This window comes from Castor canadensis, chromosome 1 (assembly GCF_047511655.1).
Source record: "Castor canadensis chromosome 1, mCasCan1.hap1v2, whole genome shotgun sequence".
In the NCBI taxonomy this organism is placed as follows: Eukaryota; Metazoa; Chordata; class Mammalia; order Rodentia; family Castoridae; genus Castor; species Castor canadensis.
In genome coordinates, this window is record NC_133386.1 from 152551394 (window position 1) to 152578834 (window position 27441).

The 27441-nt window shown below is 44.2% G+C and overlaps 1 protein-coding gene across 2 annotated transcripts in view; it reads left to right on the plus strand.

Annotated features, from left to right (window-relative positions):
• Spon1 (spondin 1) overlaps positions 1-27441 on the plus strand; it is a 282898-nt gene that overhangs the window by 242435 nt on the left and 13022 nt on the right. For both annotated transcript variants that reach the window (XM_074041877.1, XM_074041872.1), the window contains exons 7-8: positions 15388-15452; positions 26513-26714. In XM_074041877.1, coding sequence (XP_073897978.1) covers positions 15388-15452; positions 26513-26714 — 267 coding nt within the window. The remainder of the gene's footprint in view (positions 1-15387; positions 15453-26512; positions 26715-27441) is intronic.

Genomic DNA, 27441 nt, shown 5'->3' on the forward strand with positions numbered 1-27441 from the left:
GCAAAGACAAAAACCACTTGATCATCTCAATAGATGCAGAAAAAGCCTTTGACAAGATCCAACACCATTTCATGATAAAAGCTCTAAGAAAACTAGGAATAGAAGGAATGTACCTCAACATTGTAAAGGCTATTATATGACAAACCTACAGCCAACATCATACTTAAGGGTGAAAAACCGAAACCATTCCCCCTAAAATCAGGAACAAGACAAGGATGCCCACTCTCCCCACTCCTATTCAACATAGTACTGGAATTTCTAGCCAGAGCAATTAGGCAAGAAGAAATAAAAGGAATACAAATAGGTAAAGAAACTGTCAAAATATCCTTATTTGTAGATGATATGATCCTATAACTTCAAGACCCAAAAAACTCTACCCAAAAACTCTTAGACACCATAAACAGCTACAGTAAGGTGGCAGGACACAAAATCATCCTACAAAAATCATTAGCTTTTCTATACACCAACAATGAACAAACTGAGAAGGAACATATGGATACAATTCCATTCACAATAGCATCAAAAAAAATCAAATACCTAGGAGTAAATTTAACAAAGGATGTGAATGACCTCTACAAGGAGAATTACAAACTCCTGAAGAAAGAGACTGAGAGAGACTACAGAAGATGGAAAGATCTCCCGTGCTCATGGATTAGAAGAATCAACATAGTAAAAATGGCTATACTACCAAAAGCAATCTACATATTTAATGTAATTCCCATCAAAATCCCAATGATTTTCATCACAGAGATTGAAAAATCTACCCTAAAGTTCATTTGGAAACACAAGAGACTGCGAATAGCCAAGGCAATACTCAGCAAAAAGAGCAACGCTGGAGATATCACAATACTCAACTTCAAACTATATTACAAAGCAATAGCAATAAAAACAGCATGGTACTGGCGCAAAAACAGACATGAAGACCAGTGGAACAGAATAGAGGACCCAGATATGAACCCACACAACTACACTCACCTCATTTTTACAAAGGTGTCAAAAATATACAATGGAGAAAAGACAGCCTCTTCAAAAAATGTTGCTGGGAAAAGTGGTTACCCGTCTGCAAGAAACTGAAACTAGATCCATGTCTATCACCCCATACTAGTATCAACTCAAAATGGATCAAGGACCTAAATATTCCTGTAGAAACTCTGAAGTTACTACAGTAAGGAGCAGGAAACACTCTGGAACAAATAGGTACAGGCAAAGACTTCCTCAATAGAACCCCAGCAGCCCAGCAACTAAGAGAAAGGATGAATAAATGGGACTTCATACAATTAAAAAGCTTCCGCACAACAAAAGAAATGGTCTCTAAACTGAAAAGACCACCCACAGAGTGGAAGAAAGTATTTGCCAGCTATACATCAGACAAGGGACTGATAACCAGACTATACAGGGAACTTAAGAAACTAAACTCTCCTAAAATCAATGAACCAATTAAGAAATGGGCAATTGAACTAAACAGAACTTAATCAAAAGAAGAAATTCAAATGGCCAAAAAATACGTGAAAAAATGCTCACCATCTCTGGCCATAAAGGAAATGCAAATTAAAACCACACTAAGATTCCACCTCTCCCCTGTTAGAATAGTCATCATCCAAACACCACCAACAAGTGCTGGTGAGGATGTGGGAAAAAAGGAACCCTCGTACACTGCTGGTGGGAATGCAAGCTGGTGCAACCACTCTGAAAAAAAATTTGGAGGCTTCTTAAAAATCTAAACATAGATCTGCCATATGATCCAGCAATCCCACTCCTGGGGTTATATCCAAAGGAATGCAACACAGGTTGCTCCAAAGGCACCTGCACAACCATGTTTATTGCGGCACTATTCACAATAGCCAAGTTATGGAAACAGCCAAGATGCCCCTCTATTGATGAATGGATCAAGAAAATGTGGTACTTGTACACAATGGAATTTTACTCAACCATGAAGAAAAATGAAATCTTATCATTTGCAGGTAAATGGATGGAACTGGGGTACATCATTCTGAGTGAGGTCAGCCAGGCTCAGAAAACCAAAAATCGTATGTTCTCCCTCATATGCAGACTTTAGATCTAGGGCAAATGCAGCAATGTTGTTGGACTTAGATCACAAGAAAAGGGGAGAGCACATACGGGAGATATAGGAATAGGTAGAAACCCAAAACATGAAAGCGTTTGATGTCCCCACTCCAGAGGATATCCACAGGTTATCACTAGCAGGGGATCAGGAACCAATGTAAAGATCAGTTAGAGTTGAATCAACATGGGACATAACACATGGGTACATAAGAGCAATAGTAGGAATCTCTCTGTATCCTTAACTAGCAAAAACGCTTTGTCTTTCTTATTATGCTTGTCTTTCCTTCAACAAAATCAGTCACAAGGGCAGAACGGGACCTGCCTGAAACAGAGGGGGGGAAGGAAAGGGTGGGGGAGGAGGACAGGGTATAGAAATGACCCAAACAATGTATGCACATGTGAATAAATGAACAACAAAAAAAAATTTTTTTAAATTTAAAAAAAGAATTACACTGAGAGAAGAGGGCAGAGTCTACAGATATAATGAGTAATTGCCACCGCCCTTTTCATTGCAGGGCACCTGGCCCTTTCATCCACTATCTCATTTAACACTTGTGCTCTGTTGTTAACCCATGAGAAATAAACTCCACAAGCACAGGGAGAGTGTCATTTGCTGCTCTATGCCCAGTGCTCAACACAGTGTCTGACACATAATGGACTTCAATAAACCTGTGTTTTACAGATAAAGAATCGGGCTCAGAGAGAATAGCAACTTCCTCAAACTTGCACAGCATTTAAGTGGTGGAGCCAAGATTTGAACCTCGGTCTGTTTTATTCCACTACACCACTCCTTCACTCCTGCTAGGTGATGGTACAGTAATAACTAAAAGAGAGATTTCACCATTAAGGGACCTGCTGTGACCACAGGAAGCGTGGAGAGGCCAGTCTGTGTGTGTGTATGTGTGTATGACATCTAAAATTCCTCCTAGGGTCATCCATTTAGTGCCAGCTACATCAAGTTTCTTCTTGGGAGATCCCAAAACTGTCCTCAAACCTCAGCCCCGTGGGGGGTCTCAGGAATGGGAATGGTTAAGCTTTTCCAGCTTGTGAGTGCTGTTTCTTTGCATTTAAATAGCACCATTTAAGAAAGCAACATCCCCAGGAACCTTATTTGCTTCTAATGTGCGGAGCACCTTAAGGCACACTTACTTCCTGTCCAGGTCATTTGGAGTTTCATTACTTAATAATTTGAAAGCTTTTTAAGGAAATCAGTGGATAAAGGGAGGTGATGAAGTGAAATGCTATTATGTTTAAGGACCCAGACAAACAGGCTCCCTGCGTGCACAGTACCTGGGTCCGAAGCTCCTTGGTGGGGAAGGAAAGAGGGAGAGATCTCCACATGCATATGAATTCTCATCCTTTTTGAAACTGTTTTTATTTTAAAGCTACTCCTGGCCTAACAGAGCTTAACAGGCTCTGAAACTGTCAAGTAAAGAACCCATCAGCAGCTGTCTTATGAGCTTTGCCACTGCCGTGGCTGTCCTGTCTACCCTCCTGGCTGCTGCCTGAGCTCCCAGCCTGTCCTTAGACCTTCGTGCTTCTGCCCACAAGGGTATCAGCCCCATTCCGTGCCTGCTCAAAAGCCTCATCGCTGTCTAATTTAAAAAAAAAAAGCAGGGTGGATGTGGCCTTTCTTCTTTCCATTTTTCTTCCATGACAATACTATATTCACCTGGTTTGAAATTCAAAAGACATGTAAGGATATATGGGAAAAGCTTCAACTTGGGTGCTATTGGACATCTGTAACCCATCTCAGCACCTAAGAAGCTGAAGTGATTCCAGGCCAGACTGGGCCACAGGGTACGAGACCTTATCTCAAAAAAAAAAAAAAAAAAAAAAGAGAAAAGTCTCATCCTTTTCTCAGCTTCCTAATTACCCTTTCCTCCCCATGAAGCCAGCTGTTTTTGTCAAAGTTTTTTTGTTTTGGTTTAGTTTTGGGTTTAGTTTTGTTTTTTTTTAATTTATTGTTGTTCTCAGTACTGGGGATTGAACCCAGGGCCTCCCTCTATGGCTTGAGCTATGCCCTAGCCCTTCGTTTTTGTTTTTGAGATAATGGCTTTCTAACTTTGCCCCAGGCTGGCCTCAAACATGGGATCCTCCTGCCTTTGTCTCAGCTTCCCAAGTAGCTGGGTTTACAGATGTGCACCACCAGGCCCAGCCTATCAAGTTCTTAAATATCCTTCCAGAGATACTTTGTACTTCCAGAAACACACATACAGACACACACTCATTTCCTTTCTCGCTATCATTTCTTTGCACAATAATTATGTAAATAGGTTATAATATAAACTGTTCTGTACCTTGCTCTGTAAATTTAATGTATCTTAGGAAAAAAACCTCATTTGTGATATGACTCTTTCAATGATGAACCTAAAGACCATATAACAATGTAAAAAAAAAAAAAGAGAAAGGGTTTTGTGTGTGTGTGTGTGTAAGCTATGAGTTCAACTATGTGACAAAGACACACAAATGAATATTCTAGTTGTTGGTAGCTACTGGGTAAAGATGGTGGAATTATGGGCAATTATTTTGTTTTCTCTCTTTCTCACTTCCTAAAATATGGTCATGTTATCTTCTTAAATTCTAAAGATCTCATTTTAGAATGTAAAGCATATTTTCATTTTGATAGAGTGCCTTCCCAGCCTTATTCATATGGATTATCATCTGTATCTCCAACTACTCAAATCCCTTTATCAATGGAGCCTTCCTCCACTACACTTAACATTGCAACATCCCTCCCTGCCCCCAACCTTGTCCCTCACTGCCAGCCTTTGCTGCTTTACATTCCCCAAAGAAGCAATGGACTCTGGCGCAATTGTGATGTAGCTTGGATTGGAAATCCCCCCATGCATTGAAGGTTTGTTCCTCAGCCTGTGGCACTACTGGGAGGTGGTAGAGCCTTTAGGAGGTGGGACATAGTAGAAAAAAGGGGGGCTCTGTCCTTGAAGGGAATAGTGGGACCCTAGCTTCTTCCCCTCTTCTTGACCACAATGAGGTAAACAAGTCTCTTTTCCCCTCATTCCCACCATGATGCAGTGTGCTGCCACAGGCCCAAAGAAACAGGGCCAAGTGACCATGAACTGAAACCTCTGAAAGTATGAGCCAAATAAGTCTCTCCTCCTTACATATTTTTTTTTGGTTGGTTTTTAGGGGTAGTTTTTTGGCAGTATTGGGGTTTGAACTTAGGGTCCCATACTTGCTAGGCAGGTGCTCTACCACTTGAGCCACTCTGCCAGCCCTGTTTTATGTTGGATATTTTTGAGATAGAGAGTCTCAAGAACTATTTGCCAAGGTTGGCTTCAAACTGCTGTCCTCCTGCTCTCTGCCTCCTGAGTAGCCAGAATTATAGGCAGGAGTCTCTGGCACCCAGCTACATTGTTTATCTCAGGTATTTTGTCACAAGGATCAAAAAGAAAAAAAAAAAAAGCAGGCTAACACACTGTGTAACTTCATTTGTTTCTGTCTGCTTCACACTCTGGAATGAAGGCTCCATGAGGACAAGTGTGTCTCTTTAGTTCAGGGTTCCATCTCCAGCACCTACAGAGAAGCCTGGCACAGATCAGGGGCTCAGTCAATAACTACTGCTTAGTGAAATCTCATCATCAGCCCTAGCAATGCTTAGAACCACAGGCCAACAGCTGCCACACTCCGCCTGCTCCTTCTGTATTCTTGCAAGGCTGGAAAACCACGCCTCCCAGAGGCTGTGTCCAGCTCCTGCTTTGGTACTCAGGGCCTCACACTTGCTAGGCAGGAGCTTTACCACTTGAGCCACTCCACCAACCCAAGCATTCATCTTTTAAAAAATAATTACATGTCCTTGCTGCTGCTATTTTTCTTGACTGTTTCACAGGAAACTGCAAAAAAAGAGCTGTCTGGGCTTGCTACCACTACTGCTTCACCTCTGGTCTTTCCTGAGCCTCATCAGTGATATTTTCAGCAGTGGGCAGTGGTGGCAGTGGGGGACAGTCCAGACAGCATGGGGGCAGCACAGACTGTCCTGACTCTCTGGCAGTCCCATCTGAGGTTCCAGGGCTCCTCCCCATCCTCCTCACTCCCAGGTCACCCGTCCTATGACTACCACCTACCTGCTGGTGACTAAGATTTATATCTCCAGCCTGGACCTCTCCCTAAACTCCAGCCTCATAGATCTGTCTGCCCCAACCCCACCCAATACATCCCCTGGGAATCATCCTTGACCCTCTTCATCCACATCCAGCCCATCTGCAGATCCTGCCCAGTCTACCTTGAACATATATATGTCTTACACCTCAAGCTTCTCACCCCCTTCATCACTCTCCCCTGGTCCAGTGTCACCTGCCCAGACACTACAGTGGCCACCTGACTGGTATACCTCCTCCCCTCTTGCCCTACTTACTACAGCTTACTCTCCCACAGTGGCCAGCAGAACCCTCTAAACATGTAAATCAGATCACATCACTCTTCTACTTACAAACCCTTCACTGCATCCTAGTCACATCGCTCTTGGAAAAAGAGCCCTTAAGACCCCCTGGGAAGGCAGCAAAGGCCAGAGGCTCCCTCTAGCTTATCATTAATTAATGCTTTAATGAACTAATTCATTATTCACTCCTTAAACAGTCCCCACATACCCTCTGCAAGCCAGGCTGGTGTTGGGGATGCAGGGAGGACAGCCCAGCCCCTACTTCATCACTGGCTTCAGAGACGCAACCTGTCCTTGTGATGGAGGACAGGACTGGGGAAATAGTCCTGTCCTCCATCTTCACTTCTTGGCTCCAGCCCTGGCCTGGCACTATGTTTACTCCAATGCTGGAGCTAGAAGATGAGGAGGTGGAGTGGCAGAAGAGCAGGTACGAGGGGCTGGTAACATCAAGGACCACACATGCCCCATCCTTCTGACCTCTCCAGACTCAGAGGAGAAGCAGACTGTCACAAACGTTACACAGGACATGATAAAAATCCAGAAAATAAAAGTGACCCCAAGATTGGTACATCCTTAACCAAAGAACCAAGGACAAACTAAATCAATGCAAGCAAGGGAAGGTCACAGGCATTGCTGGACCTCAGAGCTGCCCACCCACCAAGGACAGCTGTGGCCAGAGGGATAGAGGAGTAGGGTAAACCCTCTGAGGGCCCTTTCTCTCCACCTCACAAATGCCAAGCTGCTTTCACAAAACCATCTTGGAAAAATTGTCATCTACGAACATTATGCAATTTTCCCATCGGAATTACAGGCTGTGTTCAAAAAGAAATAAAAAGAAATTGAATTTGAAATGCTTCTGTGCAAACGCATCATCTTCTTGTGGATCTGTTAACAGGCCTCAGATACCTTCTCTGGCTCTGAAATAGCTGATCACACAGCAGCTTGTGATGGCAGCTGCTTCCCAGGGGACAAAGCATGAAATGGGCACTAGAGACAGCCAGCAAGGTGGCTGGGGTGCCACCCCTGAGGCAGGCTCCGAACCAGGGAGCTTAGATCATGGTTTCTATCATAGCCTCTGTGTGCTGTCCCTTCTTCTCCAGCTCAGCAGTTCTCACCCCATTCTGTAATTGATGCCCTTATCTGCTCCTCCAGTGCCCGTCTCTTCATGTCACACATCTCCGGCTCCATCCTAGGCCAGTGTAGTGCAGGTGGACACGGGTCCCTTCCCCATCCCAGCCTCTCATTCATTCAACAAGTATCGACTGAGCCCTTTTCCAGCATAGATCTAAACACTGAGGGTACAGCAGTGAGCAAAACAAAAGCCTTTCCCCTCCTGGAGCTCCCATTTCAGCAGGGGAGAGAGATGATCAAAAATAAATAAGCAAAACACACAGGAAATTGGACAGTGACAAATGTTATTGAGAAACGATATTCAGATAGAAGACAGGGAGGGAGCTGCCATGGTCATCAGAGGCTTTACTGAAAGGTGAAATGCTCCTTCCTGGAGGAAGGGAAGGATCAGGTGCTCTGACATCTGGGAGGGAGCATTCCAGGTGTAGGGAACAGTATGTGCAGTGCTTCTGGCACATCTAAAGAAAAGCAAGCAGTCTCGGATGCTGAAACAAAGTAAGTGAAGAAGAGTAACAGGTGTGGCTAGTGAGGTCACAGGCAGGAGAGGCAGATCATGAAGGGTCTTGGGGGTCATGCAAAGTCCTCATCTGCTGTGAGATGCAAGGCCAGTGGAAGATTTTGACCAAAGGAAGACCATGATTGATATGGCTACCACATGAAGAAGAGCCTGGAGGGAGGTGTATTAGGTTTTCATTACTATAATGTAATACCTGAGGAGGAAAAGAGGTTTATGTAGCTCACAGTTTTGGAGGTTCAAGATTCACTCTTGAGTTTAACTACATCTTCTAGATTTTTGTCATGTTTGTGATGGTGCCTGCATGGGCTTGGTTTGCATGAGAGCCCTCTCAGCTGTGTCACATCATGACAGATGGCAATAGAGGAGCCTTTGCAGAAGCAAATGATCACAGGAAGCCGAGAGAGCCTGGGTAGGGTCTCCAGGCTTTTCTAACAATCCAATCTCAAGAACTAACCAGGGTCCCACAGGAAATACCTTAATCCCTCTAAAGGCCATGCCCTCAATTGACTTAAGGACCTCCCAAAGATTCACACCATTCCCCTTCTGGAGGGGTGCTACCCTTCTGGAGACACTCAAATCACAGTCAAACTGTAGCCGAGAGAAAGGAAGCAGAGACCCACTAAATAATAATTGCAGTAATCTAGGAGAATAACCATTATGACTTGGGCCAGGATGGTGGCAGGGCAGGTGATGGAAAAAGGCTGGATAATGAAGACACTTTGGAAGTGGAGTTGATAGTGCTGATGGATTGGATGTGAGGTGTGAGAGGGCGCCAAGGATGCCTGGAGCACTGGCATTGCCATTGATGGGATGGGAAGGATGCGGGATGCTGGATTTGGGGAGGAAGATCAGGAATTCAGTTTCAGACACATTGTTGAGTTTGAGATGCTAACTAGATGTCCAGATGAAAGTGTTGGACAAGTCTGGAGTTCAGGGGTGAGGCTGAATAGAAGACTAATATCTAGGTGTCATCAGCTTATTACAGTTGATTATTTTAGGCCTAAAACTAGACAAAATCATCAAGGGAGGAAAGAAGACCAAGGCTTCAAGCCCGAGGGTAGAGGAAGGTGAAGGTGGTCAGCAGAGGAGAGAAGAAGGAAATGAAGAGGCAGCAAGTCCCAGAGTCAGGTGAAGCGTGTATAAGTAAGAGGAGCTGATCTCTTCTGTCAAGCACTGCTGAACGGTCATGGAAGAAGGCAAGGGCTGGAAGTAGTCATTGGATTTAGTATGGAGAGGTCATTGGTGACCTCAACAAGAGGGGTTTCAGAGGAGAGGTGAGTCCCGTTACCTCATCTGAGAACTGGGGATCATCCATCTGCCTACCGCAGAGGGCCGCAGTGTAGACCACAGATACGGGCAAACTGTAAAGTGCCACCAGACATAGCATGTCTGGTTTTATTTATGACTCGATAAACCCAGAGCCTGCAGAAATGATGGGAGGCTACCGTTGGGCACAATTGATTTTAAAGATGTTTACAGCCCCGTTATCACCTCATAAAATGACTCATTTCCTGCTGCTCATCACAGGACACTCACCAAGGGATGCAAAAGTTACCTTCAGAGTTAGAGGCCATCAGGATTGCAAATTTTGTGGGTTGTAAGTGGGAATTCTGGGAAAGGGCAGAAGCAAATAATGCCAAACACTGCTTGCTGGAGTCTCCAAGCAAGATTCTGGATGCTGCCCTCCCAGAGGAAACTGGGTGAGCCTGTGCCTCAAAGCAGGGGCTCCTCAGAGGAAACTGCTGACCGGGGTCAACTGAGCTCTTGCTGAAACATGAGCAAAATGGGGGAGGGAAGTGAGGAGGGTGGAGGGAAGAAAGTCAGGGGAAATGGAAAGGGATTAAGTTTGTGCTCAGAAACACCTGTGTTGGAATCCAGGTTCCTAGATGGTCACAAACAACTTCTCTGAACATCAGTGGCCATTTCTGCAGTGGAGAACATGATAGCTGCTTCCAGAGGTTTCTGGAAATATGCGCTGTTGGGGGTAGGCAAAGTTCTATATCCATGCAGCATGTGTATCACTGTGTGTGCACTTAGTACATCAGACTCCCCCCTCTTTTGTAGCAGATGATTTCCCTCTGACTTAAGGGGACTGCTCCCCCACCCAACCATACTCCGATCAGAACTGGTTCTCAAGACAGCATTAACTTTAGCAGTGAACACTGTCTGATAACAAGCCTTCCTATGGCTATAATATGCAGAACTCAAAATCCCTAGGCCATGCCTTAGGGGTGGCAGAAGCATAAGAGGTGAGGCTGGTTCTCTAGGGCCCCAGCCTCCCTTCTAACCCCTCCACATGAACTCTCCAGAGTCACACTGTGGTTTAACCCTAGCTCGGCCATGGCCTACCTGGGAAATTAATTTAGCCAAATAAATGTGTTCATAAAGATTAAAAAATATGTCTGCCTTGCAAATGTGTTGTGAAGATTAAATGAGATGTCTATATGGGTAATTAGCAAGGTGCCTAGCACATGAAAACAGTAGCTAACATTGTTATTATATGATATTAGTATTTGGTTTCTTTCAATTCAGTTTTTATTTAATTCCTTTCCCTCTCTGATCACAGACTGCATTACCTTCTCTTCCAGGGTGTGGGGGGAGCATGTTGGGACATCAGGCAAGTTGTCTGAGCTGACTCCAACTCAGATCAGCTGGGTCTGGGGAGTAGCCTTAGGGCCACCAGGAGCAGAGGGGGCCTTAGGATGAAGAAACACCTTGTGACTTGTGACTGGAAGGTGAAATCAAAGGTTGTCCTGGCTTCTAGCCAGGAAGGTGCAGAAACAGGGAGGAGGTGAGGTGTTAGGGGTTGGTGACAGATTCAGCCAGAGTGTGTGGCATGGCAGAGGTGCCTAGAGCTTGCCCTGGGTATGTACTGGCTCTAGAGTCCATGGGAGGGCCAGTGTGGGGTGAGGGCTCCACCCTGGCCCAGATAGAGTCACATGCTTTCTCTCCCCTGGGCTCAGATTTGCATCTCCTGATACTGCTGTCATTTTGGCCTCCAGCCTGTCCCAGATCTGTTGTCACCCCGCCTGAGCCCTCCTTCCTCTGATCTGACCTCAGTCCATGGCCAGTTTGGGGCTGTGCTTTTCCCATTTGGCACCAGTAGCCACGAGGTCTGAGTACAGCTGTCACATCTTCCAATATGTTTACTAAAGGCAAAATGGAAGTTGGACACAAATGACTTGTCATTTCTTTGGGGTTTTTTAATTTTAATTGGCATATCTTTGGGAAAGCATTAATGTCATCTAAACAAGGCATGAACTGTAAATGCCTGGAAATAGTTGGTTTGAAAAGGGTCCTATGGGAAACATAAAAGGACTCTAAGGATCCTTGAAAGATCCTGTCTGCACCTTAGAGACTTGTTAAAACAAGCTTTTCATTTAAATCTGACATGTGGATTGCTTACTCTGGATTTAAGTCCTTCATTCTTCAGAATGTGAAATACCCAGTGCCCCGATGCCCCATCCCAGGCTCACTCAGCTCCATAAACCTCCCATCAGATGTTCCTGGAGACTTGGGAGTTTGGCTATAAATGAGAGAAGCTCTCCTGAGGCTTTTTGGGTTCTTAGCAATAACTGTGAGCTCCACTTTCTCTACTCAGTACTCAAGTCTAATGCCAGCTCCATACAAGTGTACCTACAGGTAAGAATGATAGCTAATATTCATGGAGTGAAGGCTTCCTATGTGCCAGGCACCCTAACATCATGTCATGTGAATATGCTACTTGATCCCCCTAACAACTGCAGGTGGTAGGTTTTTGTTTTGTTTTGTTTTGTTATTTACACCATTTCACAGATGAGAAAACCTGAGAGGTTGAGAGACTTACTAGTTAATGATGCAGTCAGGACTTGAACTCAGGTTGATTCCAGAGTTTGTGCTTTCCACCATGCTATTTTCCTGCCTGCTGGACTAGTAAATATTGAAAAGGCATACAGCATCCAGTGTGCACAAAGCTGTGAGGACATGAGCATAGGTTCAGACATTTGGAGGGTCTTGCCACAAATTTTAAATTTCTTCATCTTTTGATCATTCTTGGGAATCAATGACATAAGAATCCTTAGGTGTATGCACAAAGAAATATGCACACAAGTCTTCATCATAGGATCTCTTATGGAAACAATTAAATATCCACTAAGAATGCCAAGTAGAGAATATCCATGTATAAAAGAACAGTATCCTGGGTGTGGGAGCTCATGTCTGTAATCCCAGCACTTGGGAGGCTAAGACAGGAAAATCATGAGTTCAGGGGTGGCCTGGACTACGGAGCAAGACCGTGTTGAGAGAGTAAGAGAGAGAGAGAGAGATCGATTGATTTTACTGAGGTCCTTGGGTATTGGATATGGCCATGAAGATGAATGAATAAAGCAGACACTTTCCAATCCTGTAGAATTTAGGTTATAACAAAGAATGCTGTTGCTTCAGAATAGTTAGGATTTTGTTTTTGTTTTTTTTTTTTAAGACAGGATCTTTCTATGTAGCCCAGGTTAGCCTTGAACTCAAGATCCTCTGGGATTACAGAGGATCAGAGTACCACCTGGGTACTCTGAGGAGTACCATCCTCTGGGATTACCAGAGTACCACCTGGCCTGGCAAAAATATTCCATCTTTTAAGTAAACATTACAGAATGTTCCTTTCTTATTTCAGTGAGTAACACAAATGATCACAAAAAGGAACAGTAAATTCTTAAGGCAGATGTTTTATCACAACTAGATGAAACTATTGGAGCAAGAAGTTGTAATGCCCACACATAGGGACCCACCATTCTTGGAGCTTCCATGGGTCTCAAATACATAGATGGAATTTCATCACTATAAACACTAATGGAGGATCCAAACTCTTGTTGCTGAGTTATATACTGAAAAAGTAAAATCAATATGTCATTAGCTGAGACCTGAAAACCAAGATTTTAATTGTAAAACAAGGTGAATCTGTAGGACCAGCTATCTCGGTGGCCACCTCAACTCCATCCTCATTGATTTTTTTTTTTTTTTAGTGAAGTATTTCTTCAAGCACAAAAGATTGTCAGCAGATAATCATATAGCTTAGAATTTCATTTTTATGTCTTGACCTATCTTACCATAATATGAAGATCTCCAACACCCTAAAAATCAAAAAAGAGAGCTATGATATTTAGTATATATATTTTATATAGTCTATGTACTTGTGGAAAGTCTCCCATGCTATGGTATTAAGGAAAATGTTGGTCATGGTGCAGAGTAAGACACTCAGGATGATGCTATATATAGTGTGTGCACAAACACAAAGAGAGTTGCATATGCAGAGTAAGAGGTCTGGAAAGACCAAACTATAATGACCTGGAGAAGGAGACAGAAGGCAGGGTAGATGTTGTAGTAGTGTGCACAACCTTTACATTGTATGCTTCTGCAATGCTAAAATTTTCCATAATAAGTGTTTATTATTCCGAAATCAAAAAGCAAAGGAAAAAGTAGACCAGAGCAGGTGATAAGGCCCTAAAGGCAAAACACAGGAAGTAAGAAATGGTCATGGAGGCTGTGGGGCGTGTTGATGACTTTGGGGAAATGGACATGGTCAGATCTATGAATGTGTGTGTAAAGGACCTCTGAAGTGAAGGGCAGAGTTTCAGGAACTGGTGATTTTTCTGCGTCGGGTTCAGGCAGCTGGTGGGTGGATGTGCCTTGAACACAGAAGGGGCAGCTGTAGGAGGAGGAGTTCTGGGGCCTGATGAAGAGCTCCATGAAGACATGGAGGTTACTGGAAACACAGAGCTGACATTCAAGACACGGCTCCTGTTCATGCCTTCATGGTAAACAGTTTCTCTCAGTCATTCCCTAGATATTCACTAGGCAGGATACGTTGTAAACAAATAAATCTTACATGAAAAATGTAACCACTCAGGTGGGGCTAGGAAGGGCTTTTCCTGCAGACCTGTGTATGAATACTTCCTCCTATTAAAAGCAGTTACCCCTGGGAGCCTGCACTTAGGAAGAGGCTGTGACCCTGCCGACTTGTCATGTGGCCTGGCTCCTGCCCTTCACCTCGCTCAGAACCATCAGCAAGAGGTCAAGGCCAAGCTGGATCTGTCTGAGCTCCCTTCTTTTCAGAGGCTGCCACCCAGTGACCCCTTCCCTGGTGGCAACCACGGTGCTCTGAACCAATAGGCTTTTTATAATCTTTGGGCCTGAGCCAGGAAAACACCTCTGGTCTCCTTCCTTCCACTTTCCTTGGGGTTCGGGGGATTTCTGGGCAAATTATCAAGCCCAGGAGAAGTTCACCAATTCATCCCAAATATGTTCTAAGCACCTACTGCCAGGCATAGCTCTGAGGACTGGGGCGTAGCTGTGAGGCTGCCAAGCTAGTCTTTCCCCCTCCCTGGAACTCAAGGATCTGTTCAGTTGGCAACAAAGCTGTTTCTCCCCCAGCTGGTAACATTCTGGGGTTTCTGTGCATAATGGATGATGGTGTCAGAGCTCTGCTGGGCCTGGGCCAGGGGAAGGGGAGATCCAGGGCCAGTGGACTCCACTCTGGAGAAGGCACTGCCAAAGCTGAATTCAGAGCTGTGCAGACCTTAAGTCTTGCAAAGATCATGATACTCCTGATCCCAGTGTGTAACTGAAATAAAAACCATCCAAACCTCAAAGTAAAGTCAAACAAGATCAACAGAATTCTGATTTTCACCCCGATGACCACTTAATACTGTTCTTCAAAATGTTAATTAGCAAATTTTGTCTCAAAACATTATTTGAGATTCCCCCACCCCATGCATGCTTTAACAGTGCTTTACACACTGTCCAAGTAAAATAGAGCAGAATGTCATGAGTGGAGCAGTGTATTGGCCCAGGTTTTTTCTGGCCTCCTTGTTGAAGGGAGAAGGTCTCCCTAGTAGTAGAAGCCCAGCATTATGGTTCTCAGGTTCAAGTGTTAGCTACATTGCACCGTCATTGTACAGACCTGCTGGCCTGGAGCAGGCCCCACTCAGTGCCTGGATACAGAGCACAGGACTCAGCCCTTCAGGCTGAACAAGATATAGCAGTCTGGAAAAGGACAGACTAAGCTAGAGAACAAAGGTGTGACTCAGTGAGCCCATCAGTGTCTAGGCCAACTCCTGGTGTCACGGAGGCTCCAGGGTCCTGTACTATGGGACAAGATAGCTCCACACCAGGACAGATAGAGGGAGGGAGTGGGTGATAGAGGGGCAGGTGAGGAAGTGGGAGTGGCTAATTTCGCCATGAGAAATCCCTCTTGCTCCCAAGAGCCCCGTTCTCTTCACTAAACATCTATGGTTCTCTTTTGCAGAGTGATGAGGTCCTCACTGTCATCAAAGCCAAAGCCCAGTGGCCAGCCTGGCAGCCTCTCAATGTGTAAGTAGGAAACAGACCCCAGCCCTGGCCTGCCTTACCCCATCCTACCCTTACCCTGGAAGCCACCTCTACCTAATGGCTACCACATACCAGTTGTCATTAAAGTCAGTAATACCTGTCAGGTGAGCAAACAGGTGAGGTGCTGCCCACGTGTGGAGTATCACATGTGCCTTTGTCTTCTCAGGAATCCATGTTATTCCCCCAATGATCCTCCACCACTGAGGACCAAACTTAGACATAAAGATTAACCATTCTGTATTCATTCGTACCCTCAGCTTACAACAGACTAAATGTGCATTTGCCCTAAAAGCACATAGTTGTACTCACTGTAAGCAAATCATAGAAACTCAGACTTATTCTGGGTTCCATTCTCAGTCCCCATCTCTTTTCTAACTGTCCTTTGAAGGTGTCATTTGACCTGGAGTCTTCTGTGACCAGGGGTATGTTGACATACTCTGAGCTATCACTCTCATGGGTGGGTGGATGGATGGATGGATGACAAATAAGTAGATGTAATGATACATCCATCAGTTTCTTGGACATCTCTATGGATGACCCACATGGAACTTGGAGTTCATCATGTACAAAATGGAACCCATTACCTTCACACAAACCTGTTCTCCGTAGGGAAACATTAGAAGTACAGTACTGATTCTAGTCCAGTCCTTAGCTGGCCATTCTCCTGACATTAGTTCAAACCACCATCATCTTTTCACTCCTGGACTACTTTACCTCTTTCCTCTTCCACAATCGCTCCAAATCCAATTCCTCATCTCTACTGTTACCATAATAATCTCTTTAAAACCTCAACATGTCATGTCCTCCCCTTCTAAGAATTCTTCCATGACCTTTAGCCTCCAGGATGAAATCCATGCTCCTTGATTCAGCTTGATGGGCTACAGTAAATGTAACACACTTTAGTCTCCTTTCTAGTGGGCTCACTTTCTGTGGCTCCCTGCTCTATACCTCACTCTGACCACCCTGAATACTGTGCATTTCCTTGAACAAGCTTTAATTTCCACTCATACTGTAAAGCCTGGAAATCTCCACCAGAAAATGGTTTATGAAGAATGGCTTAGCTAGCCCTCCGTGGGGTAGTCTGCATCCATTAACAGTCATATTGATGCAGACAGCAGCAACATGGGGAATTGTGAGTCCTGCTCTGTGGGAGATAAAGCAAACTCAAAATGATAGGCAGGAAGTCCAGGACATTAAAAGAAAGGCTTCCCAGGGTGGGGCAGCAGGAGCCAAAAGAAGAAGGCCACGAACGCACACGCCTAGCTGAGAGCAAGGAAGCTGTCGCCAGGCAGCTTAACTACTTACCTGCTTAACTACTCAGCAAACTAGTGACTCATCCCTTCCCATGTGCCAGTCTTATACACACAATCTCTGTCCACTGAGGGGAGACAGATAATAGAATTCTACTCCAGGTCTAACCTTTGCATAAATCCAGATAGCACCACATCTATATAAAAAAAAAAATAGTATCATCATGGTAGTCCTGTGCACTCCAAGCAGAGAAGTGTTAGGATAAGGATACAAGCAGTTCTAGAAGCCCAGAGAAGGGTCCCAAGGAAGAGAGAGTCAGTGAAGGCTTTGTGCAAGAGGAATAGAGGCTGAGTCTGGAAAGATGCTTCTTGCCCTGGGAGCTGACCTGGAGCAGACAGCTGGCTATGTGAAAGCCTTTTAACCTGCTGGGATCTCCAAACCTTGCTTTGGATCCTCTCTAAGGAGGCCCACACCTGGGTAGCAGAAAACTACCCAGCCAGAAAGTGCCTTTCCCTTCAATGAGAAGCAATGGGGAGCAGGCCTGCTGCCCTGAGCTCTCTCCTGCTAGGTGGGCATTTGTCCCTCAGCCTTGTCCTACCAGAAGACACCATGTGAACTCACAGAGGCCCTTATCCCCCTTTGCAAAATTGACATTAATTAGCAATTAGGTCCCCCTGAATCCCGTCTGCTCAGGTCTCTCATCAGCTTCCCCCATGTCCAGGCTCCAGACCTACATGTGAAGAAGCCCTCACCTTTGGTCCTCCAACAAGGCAGGGGTGCAAGGGCAGGTAGGGGTCAGAGGCATCTGGACCACAGTTTGTGGGTGCCAATTTTTATACACTAAAGATTCCTTATACCTAGAAGAGCCTGGGCTTAGAAAAATGAAACTACAAAACAGGAGGCATTTAGGAAAGAGAGAGGATAGGAGGGAGACAACAATGAAATAAAGGAGATGGAAATCCTTTTACTTTAAACATCCGCTATGTCCCAAGTATCATAATAGGCACTCACGTTTTTATACCACATAAACCTTGTGGTGACCCCATTTTACAGATGATGAAACTGAGACACAGAGCTTATATGACAGGTCCAGTGTCATCATCTAGTTTTATCAAGGGTAGATCCATATCTAGCTGACTGACTCTAATGCCTTTACCCTACTATGACAAGGTCCCTCCAATTAAGTAACCTCATTCATTTTCTCACTTTTTAATTAATCAAGACATATATATCTCCCAGTCAGGCATCTGCTTAGCATGAAATTAACAATATGGTGACACTGAATTGTCTGACATTTGTCTCAAAACAGAAGGAAACAGGATCTTGGCCTCTATTTACCCTACCTTCTGTCAAGGATAACATAAACAATTGATTCAAGAGAAAATTATCAAGGGTCTCCAAGATAGGTTCTATGAAAGGCACCTGGGGATACCTTGCTGAGCAGAGGAGATTTCAGTTCAGTGGGAAGAGACATTAACTAGATGATCCTACAAACAAATGATTCCACATACCCATGGAAGGAAAGGCATGAGATGGGACCCAGCAGGGGCTGGAGGGAGAGTCAAAGCTGCTTCTCAAAGGAAATGGTATTGGAGCCAGCATTTAAGGAATTAGTAGGTATTAATTAGGCAAAGAAACAGAGTAAGAGGGAACTATTTTCAAAAATCTAGATTGTCATGTACAAAGGCCTGTATTTTCAAAAATGTAGATTGTCATGTACAAAGGCCTGTATTAGGGGGAACAGAGGCTATTTAATATACTAAAGGGCTATGGTATAACTGGATCCAGAAATCAAAGATGAACCTGGTGTGGAACCAAGCTATGAAACATTAAATTTTATTTTTCTATTAAAGTAATGGGAAATCATTGAATAGTTTTAAACAGAAGAATGGCATGGTCAAATTAGCATTTTAAAAAATATAGTAACACCACTCTGGCCCCAATGTCAAAAAGTAGATAGGGTGAGACCAGCCAGGAGGTGGGTGCAGAGAGCCAGGAGAGAATTAACTGTGACTTCCACTGGGATGATGGTGGCGGTGAGAGGTGGAAAAAGAGGTGCAGAGATGTGGGTGATGTGTGTAGGAGGTAAAACTTACAGGCTGCGGTGATAGATTGAGTAGAGAGGGTGACAGATGCAGAACGGTCAAGAGCCTCTCAGGTGTGTGGCTGGCCTAAGAAATTGGTGGTGACTGGAAACATTAGATGAAGTTTGGTGGGAAAGACCACAAGATCAGTTCTGATCATGTTACATTATTAAGATGTCTTCAAAATATTCATATGGAGGTACTAAGTACCCAGTTAACTCAATAGCTTTGGATCTCAGGACTGATTACGAAATTGGGAGTCATTAGACATGGGAGAAAACCAATGCCAAAGGCACAGATGAGAGACATCTTGAGAGTAAGAGTGAAGGACTTAGTATGGAGTCCAAAGAGCTTTGCAGGACTTGCCTGCAAAGGAAACAGAAAAGAAGCAGCAGAGAGATCCAGAAGAATGTTGGTATCTGGGAGCCCATGAAAGAGTGTTCAAGGAGGTGTCCAGTTGGATCCATTGCAAATGAGAGATCAAGTAAAACCAGGCTGCAAAATGCCCTTTGGATTCAACATGAAGGTCACCTTGACCTTATGGAGAATCCTTTCTGTGGAGGGATAGCAGGCAAACACAGTACACCGCAGGTGAAATGGGAACAGAGTAAGGCAGTGGAGTCAACAGATACAGACAACTCCTCAGTGAAGTTTGCTACAAAGACCGAAAGACTGGGCTGCAGTGCCAAAGACTGGGCTCCCATCCCAAGGGGATGAAAAGCAATGGAGTTTGTTTTTCTGAAAAATTGAAAGAAATATTTGGGGACCTCTTCCTTCTACTTCACCCATCCCTCAGGCTTCCTGAGACCCAGTGAAGAGAAGTAATTGATGGCAAACAGTCAGACCTCCCAAACACCAAAAACCAAAACCTCTCCACTTGGTGCTACTGACTTGTTAAGGGAAAGGAATTTTCCTTTGATTTTTCCCTTACCCTCACTCCCCCTTCCTCTTCCAAATCTCATTACGAAGTCAAATTAGGAAGCATACATGCAGCCAAGTTTTGTTTTGCTGAAGCAGCCCTGCCCTCCTTCCAGAGCCTGCTTGATTCAGGTTAATGGGATTCCAGCCTCCCTCGGCCCAGTGGAAAGCCAGGGTGACCTACTTTGCGGGGTCCTGCCTGGTGAAACTGACTTGTTTTTCAATGATCTTCATCTTTATCCCCAGCAGCACTTCTCAAAGGACAGCAATGAATGAACAAATTAGTTGCTGACTTGTTTTGCTCAATAAATCAAGTTGTGGCTCCCACAGTCCAGCACGCAGGTAAAGACAGAAAAGACAGATTCTGAACAGAGCCCAGATCTTTCACTAGTTCCTCTAGTGTCTAAGTGGAAAATGCCCAGGTTTCCTGCAAATCAATTCTGAATTGCCATCACCCAGTTCCTCCAGTGTGGTTCTAGTGCTAAGAATTACTGGAACTTTTATTAACCATTTCCTGTCTAATAATGAATCCTGAAAAGAACTATACTACCTTTAAATTATTCTCAGCCACGTTGTTTAATTAAAATTTGATTAGACAATGGTCCGTGTTTGTGAGGCCAATGAAAAAAGAGACATGGTCACCTTCTCTAGAAATCCAAAGCCACAGCTCCCCAGGAGGCCAAAGGCATCTATCTTTTAAATCAGGGCTAGAAGGTCCAGGACCTCCTGACCTCCCCCAGCACTTGCCAAGGCCCATTAAGGAAACTCGGGATTGTAAAGGAAGACAGCCCTTAGACTGGAGGAGCAGGTGGTAACTCTGAGCATCCAGACTGACCTGAAGTCCTAGATGCCTCCTGGTTACAGTTTTCCAAGGCTGCAGGAAACCTTTGAGTGAGAAAGGCTCACTCAAACCTTTCTCCAACCCAGGACTTCAGCCCAGGGAATGGCTTGGGTGCCCCCTCGTGGCTGAACTGAACTTCTGCAACTGCCAAAAACAAAAATAAAAAATGGAGAATTATTTGGAATAAATGAGAGAGAGCTCAACCAATGGATGAATAGTTTAGGAAACCCTTCCTGGTGTGGATCTATAATTTAGAAGATGAGAACAGGGCTGCGGGCAAAAAAAAAAATAGGGAGGGAAGAAGGTGAGCATGGGAGAGGGAGAGAGGGAAGAAGGAAGGACAAAAGGAAGGTGAGGTAAAAGTCCCAGTCACATAGTTAATAAGTGGTTGAACCAAGATTCAAATCTGGCTGTGCCTATTCCAGTGCCCTGGGTTCTCCCCTATACACCACACTACTTCACTGGATGAAAAAAGAGCAAACGTTCTCTACGTCCTTATTTTTAATTTTTCTGATATGAATTGCCTGTTTATAACTTCATTGGGACTATCTCTTCATTTGGAGTATCACTTGATGGAGACATTTTGGCTAACACATCATCTTTGTCTACAATTCAGATACAGATTGAGTATCCCTTACCCTAACTGCTTAGGACCAGAGGTGTTATGGTTTGCATCTTAAATGTTCCCCAAAGGCCCATGCACCAAAGGTTTGGTTGTTAATCTGTGACACTCCTAGGAGGTGCTGGAATCTTTAGGAGTAGAAGGCCCCAGGGGAAGGAAGTTAGGTCACAGGGGGCATGCCCTTGAAGGGGGTACTGGGACCTTGGCCCCTTTCTCTCTGTCCATTTCTGGGCTTCCATGAGATGGACAGCCTCTTTTGTCATGTGCTCCTGCCATAGGCCCAGAGAAACAGGGTCAAGTGACTATGGACTGAAACCTCTGAAATTATGAGTCAAAAGAAACCTTCCTCCTTTAAGTGACAGAAAACTGATTAACACAAGCGTTTGAGATTTCTGGGGATTTTGGATTTTGGAATGTGTATATATCCATAATGAGGTATCTTGGGAAGGGACCCAAGTCTAAACATGAAAGTTATTATAGTTCATATACACTTTATATACACAGTCTCAAGGTAATTTTATGCATTTTTTTGGTGGTACCAGAGTTTGAACTCAAAGCCTCATGCTTGCTAGGCAGGTGCTCTGTTATGCATTATTTTTAATGCATCTACATTTTGACTATGACCCATCACATGAGGTCAAGTGTGGAAATTTCCACTTGTGGTGTCACATTGGTACTCAAATTTCTTAGATTTTGGAGCATTTCAGATTTGGGGTTTTAGATACGGATGTTAAACATGTACTATTGTTTTCATTATACACATTTTTTAACGGGTGTGTAATTCAATTAGTTTTTTTTTTCCTTTGCAATTACTTTTATTGTTTGAAAGTTGAGAAAATTAACATTTCCCTAACAGATTTTTTTTGCATGAAAATTTGGTTTTTTTCTATGATCTGGATGTTTTCTACTTAACTCTGGATTTATTGTTATTTAGTGGATGATAGTAGATGTGAATCCAATTTTTTTTCCTAGTTAACATAGCCCAATCCACTGTTGCACAATCTTCTTCAGCCTTACTTGAGTAGCCTATTTTGTATAAGTTATCTGTAGTTTCTGCTCTCCCCATCTGTGCCACTGTCTTATACGTCTATTTTACCTTGACTATCACACTGTTTTGATTATCTTATACTCTTTATAGCTAGAGAGTATATGCTAGAGTTGTCATTGTGGTACTGGAGGTTGAATTCAGGGCCTTTCTGCTTACTAGGCAAATACTCTACCATTTGAGCCAGGCCAGTCCACTGATTCAAATTTAAATCACAGATAGAAGAATGAAACAAAATTTGCAGCAATGTCATATCTTGGAAGACATGGCATAAGTGAAAACATAAATAAGAATTTCCTTACCATTTGAGCAAATTAAAGAATCCCAGTCCTGTCTAGCATTTCCTAAGGATAAGTCACATATATCCTTATTCATTTCATTATTTTAAATAGCATTTTACTAAAAGAAGCAATAAATTCTTTGAAGTGATTTTTTAATTAAATTTGAAGGTCAAAGGAAGTACAAGAGCTCCATGTTCATGTCCTAGACTAGTTCATTTATTTCAACATTTGAAGAAAGCCCACTGTCTGCCTTAGCATGCATCTACGCAAACCCAGTGGGATATCGCTGTAATCACGACAAAAATGCTCTTTTCTCTATTGAAACTTAATGGGGAAAACAGTTATTTAATGAGAAATTCCAAGGGAAACGTAAGTTCAGTATGCTATGGGAAGATAGGAGCCCTAAGCAATCTGGGGAGGCTAGGAAATGCTTCTTCTAGGAAGTGTCACATAAACTGGGCCTAAGGGAGAAATTTTCTAGCCAAGGATAAGAGAAAGAAGTGAGATGTTTCTAAAGATGCTAGAAAATTGCTCATGGTCGCTTATAGATTCAGATTTGCCATATTACCCAATACTGGGTGAGGCCTTTTGTGCAGAGATTGGGGGCTCCAGATTTTCCACTCCTTAAAACGTTTACCAGGCTCTGGGGGGCACCTCACTTGGGCTACAAATCTGGCCCTAATGCACTTGCTGAGAATGGTTTCCACAGGTCCTGTTCACAAATGGTGGCATTATCAACTGGAAAAGATCAGGGTGATGTGTGGGGCAGAATTAGGTTGGTTTCTAAAGCCTGTTTTCCTCAGTAGAGCTAGTTTTGTCTCTGTGGGCTGTCACTGTGAAATGGCATCACTCACGAGGTATAGGATATGAATGACCTGACCTCAAATCCCACACTTAGGTTGATGGGAAGGCAGTGGGTAGAGTGGTTGGTCTCTATGGCAAAAGAGGAGGTCTGCTGCTGCTGGCTCCAAGGGCCAATCGCAGGCCCAGATGTTCAAGCAGCCCCAACCAGATGCCAGTGCTCTCATCTGGCAAGTGCTGCAAGACAGGCCTGGTCCATGTCCGGTGGGTCCCTAAGTGAACAGTGCTGCAGCTTCCAAACTGCAGTCCTCCTAGAAGTCAGGTCTTTAACAAAGCTGCCGAAACCCCTGCCCCACACACCAAGAAATGCATGCATGGGGGAAGGAAAATAAATCCTTATTTGTGCCTGACTGAATAGCAGACTGTTGATATGTTACTTTAGCAGTTGTAAGGTCCTTCTTAAAAAGCATCTCATTTGATCCTCATGTAGGTATTGTCACATGAAGACATTGAAATTCAAAGACAGCCACTTGCCCAAGATGCAGAGCTAGTAAGGTGTTATCACACATCCATTTGTTCAGTCAGTCCATTGGATGCCAGGTACCAGTGAAACCTAGCATTCCTGCTCTCCCTAATGGGCTGGGATGACCAGACAGGGAGGAAGCAACCGCTGTCATAGAGTCTGGCTACAGAGAGCTGCACAGCCTGTGACAGACCAAGGACACTTACCTCAACCAGCAGGTCAGAAAGACTCTTAGACAAGGTGACACCATGAGTTAAGGCGTGAAAAATGGGTAGACAAATGACTTGCGCACTTGAGGTACGTGAGCATCACCTGCAGGGATTATTAGAAGGTTTCTAGGCCCTACCCCAACACCTTTAACTTAGTCTGGAGTAGGACCCAGTAATTTGCATTTCTGGCAATTTCTTTCTTTCTAGTACTGGGGTTTGAACTCAGGGCAGGCACTCTAGCATTCGAGCCACTCTGCCAGCCTCTTGACAATTTCCAGGGAGTACCAATGCTGCTGGTCCAAAATATTACAATAATTTATTGATTATAAATGTCACAATTTTTAGTAAAGGAAATTTAGAAAATATAGAGACATAGAAGAGAAATATTAATCATTCTAGCATTCAAATAAAATTTGATAAGTTTTATTTTACCTTTCCACCTAGCAAAGATCACACATTTCAAAGCACTGAATAGCCTTCCCCATAGGTGCAAGTTCAGGGGCCCTGTACCCAGACTGAACCAGTCAGTCACAGGGAGTTTCTAGAGAAAGGAGAGGAAGGGAGGAAGGACACAGCTGTTGCCAAAGCCATGGCTTGAACTAGGCTCTACCTCCACTCAGTAACAGTATGTCTGAGTATCCCTTATCCAAAATGCTTGATACCATAAGTGTTTCAGACTTCAAATTTTTTTATTTAATAATATTTGCATATATGTAATGTGATATCTTGGGAATTAGACCCCAGTCTAAACATGAACTCATTTGTTTCATATATACCTTATAACGCAGTCTGAAGATAATTTTATATAATATTCTTTAACAATTTTGTATATGCAACAAAGTTTTTCATGGTATAAAATTTTCCACTTGTGGCACCAGGTTATTCTTTAAATTAGATTTGGGCACATTTTGGATTTTGGATTTTCAGAATAGGGATATACTAGTACAGACACCATACATTGGCTAAGTACAGTATACAAGTTAGCTCACTCATAATAAATACCCTTTGGAATAGACCTGTGTGATCCTCATTTCAAAGATCAGGACACTAAGGCACAGAAAGGTTTGGGAATTTGTCCAAGGATACACAGCTATTGAGTGGTGCCAGGACGCAGACCTCTCTCTGCTTGCTTAGTTCTATCTGATGCCAGAATCCAAAACCCAATGATGTAGTTCCATGGGGTCCACCAGGTCTGGAGTCAGCACTTTCTGGGGCAGGTTAGGGCAGCCAGAAGCAGCTGGTCCCAACAGAAGGCCCCAGAGCTCCCAAACAGCTGAGGTGGACCAGCTGCCAGCTGGACTGAAAAGACCAGCTGGTCCCTAGCCAAGGACTCCCTACAATTAGCAGCCTGGTGGTGGAGAGTCATGCTGAGCTGCCTCCAAGCCTCGGCCCCTACTACCTGTGTCTCCAAGTTCATTCATCTCTGTACACTTTCATTGCCTTTCCACAAAACAAGATGATTCTACCCCACCAGGAGTGTCATAAGGGGAACATGAAATAACATGGGTCAGCTACCAAGGAGTAAGTGTGATTTTTTTCCTCCCCAGCCCCTTTGGTGGGCCACCACCATTTATCTCATGAACCCTGCCACTCCCAAGACTTCCTCTTAGCAACACAAGGAGATGGAGGTTGAAGAGCTGCCCTTGTAGCTGGGGCTTGTCAGTCTAAGGTATCTGGCTCCATAGCTGGACCCCTGCCTCCTGACTAGAGAAAATAGTCAGGGAACCAGCTGCAAGTCAATGGGTACACCTTGATACCAGGCAGAGCATGCCACAGGTAGCCTTGAAGGGGCAGTAGAGGGAGCAGGCAGTGGGAGGACCACCACTCCCCACGGCACAGTGAAGATCTCAGGAGAATTTAGAATCAATGGAAAGAACATTGATCTTGAAGTAAAATTGACCTTCCTGAACCTCAGCCTTCTCCCCTATGATTTGAAATCAATAATCCTTATTCCAGGTCTGTTTTAATATTACATAAGAAAGTGTGAAGGCTTGGGACACTGCTCAGCAGTTTTTATGTGTAAACTTCATCTTACATCCAAAACAGCCAGGTGTACACACAGCACATAGTATTTGTTCATTGTTTTTTCAAAAATATTTACTGAGTGTTCTGTGCCAGGTACTGTTTCTAGGACCTGGGAATAAAGCCATGCATGAGGCCCACAAAAACTCTGCTTCCCAGAGCTTACACTCCATGAGAGACGATGCTCAGGTAACAACTAAACAAATGAATCACCAAGAAAATACAAAATAATAGGAAATGCTGAGGGCACTCTAAGAACTGATAGAGGGATAGCCTGGGTTTCTCTCCATGTTTGTCCACAAGCTCAGATGAAAGAATGTAAACCAGTCCAGGAATCTGTCTTCTCTCTGTCCCACTCATCCTCTGCTCATGGCTGGGCCAAATGTCCCCCAGGGTGAACATCCCCACATTCCCTAGTGTAATGGCCTCTGTATTTGGTTTCCAGGAGAGCAGCACCCTCAGCTGAGTTTTCAGTGGACAGGACACGCCACTTAATGTCCTTCCTGACCATGATGGGCCCCAGTCCTGACTGGAATGTGGGCTTATCTGCAGAGGATCTGTGCACCAAGGAGTGCGGCTGGGTCCAGAAGGTGGTACAAGACCTGATTCCCTGGGATGCCGGCACCGACAGCGGGGTGACTTATGAGGTACTTGTGCACCTGGGATGGTGATGGCAAACTTCCTTGAGCACTTCTTCCTGGCCCAGCCCTGTTCTGGGCGTCCTGGACACATGGCGTGTCACCTGGCTGTGTCCTAGAAGAACCTAGTCTGGTAGGGGCAGCCAGCATAGTCTCCTCATCACACGCAGTATGATTTGGACTCTGGGAAGTGTCACGTAGTAGCCAGGAGAGCAGGGGGAGGAAATCTGCTAAAGACAGATTCACAGGTAAGCAAGGAAGGCAGCATCCCAAAGGCCTGGAGGCAGTCAGACCGATCAACAGGCAAGTGGAAGGAAGTTGATGTGTTTATATAAGGCTGTGCCACATTCCAAAGGCTAAGGAATTTATTCTGTCCTGAATGTCATCTTTCTCAGATATAGCCAGTGTACCAACTGCATCAAAATTTGGAGCCATCAGAAAACCAGTGGGGGCTGGTAGAGTGGTTCAAGTGATAGAGAGCCTGCCTAGCAAGCAAAAGACCCTGAGTTCAAACCCCAGTACTACCACCAAAAGAAAAAAAAAAAGAAAACCAGTGGGAAAACAATATAGAGCACTATGGTTTTCAAGTGCAGATCTAACCTTGTACCCTGACTTATAAATAGGTTTTGAAGCCAGCAACACTCGTCCAATTACATATTGTCTGGAGCTGCTTTCCCACTACACAGGCTAAGCTGAGCTTAGTTGTGACCGTCTCAGTGTGTAACTCATAAAGCCT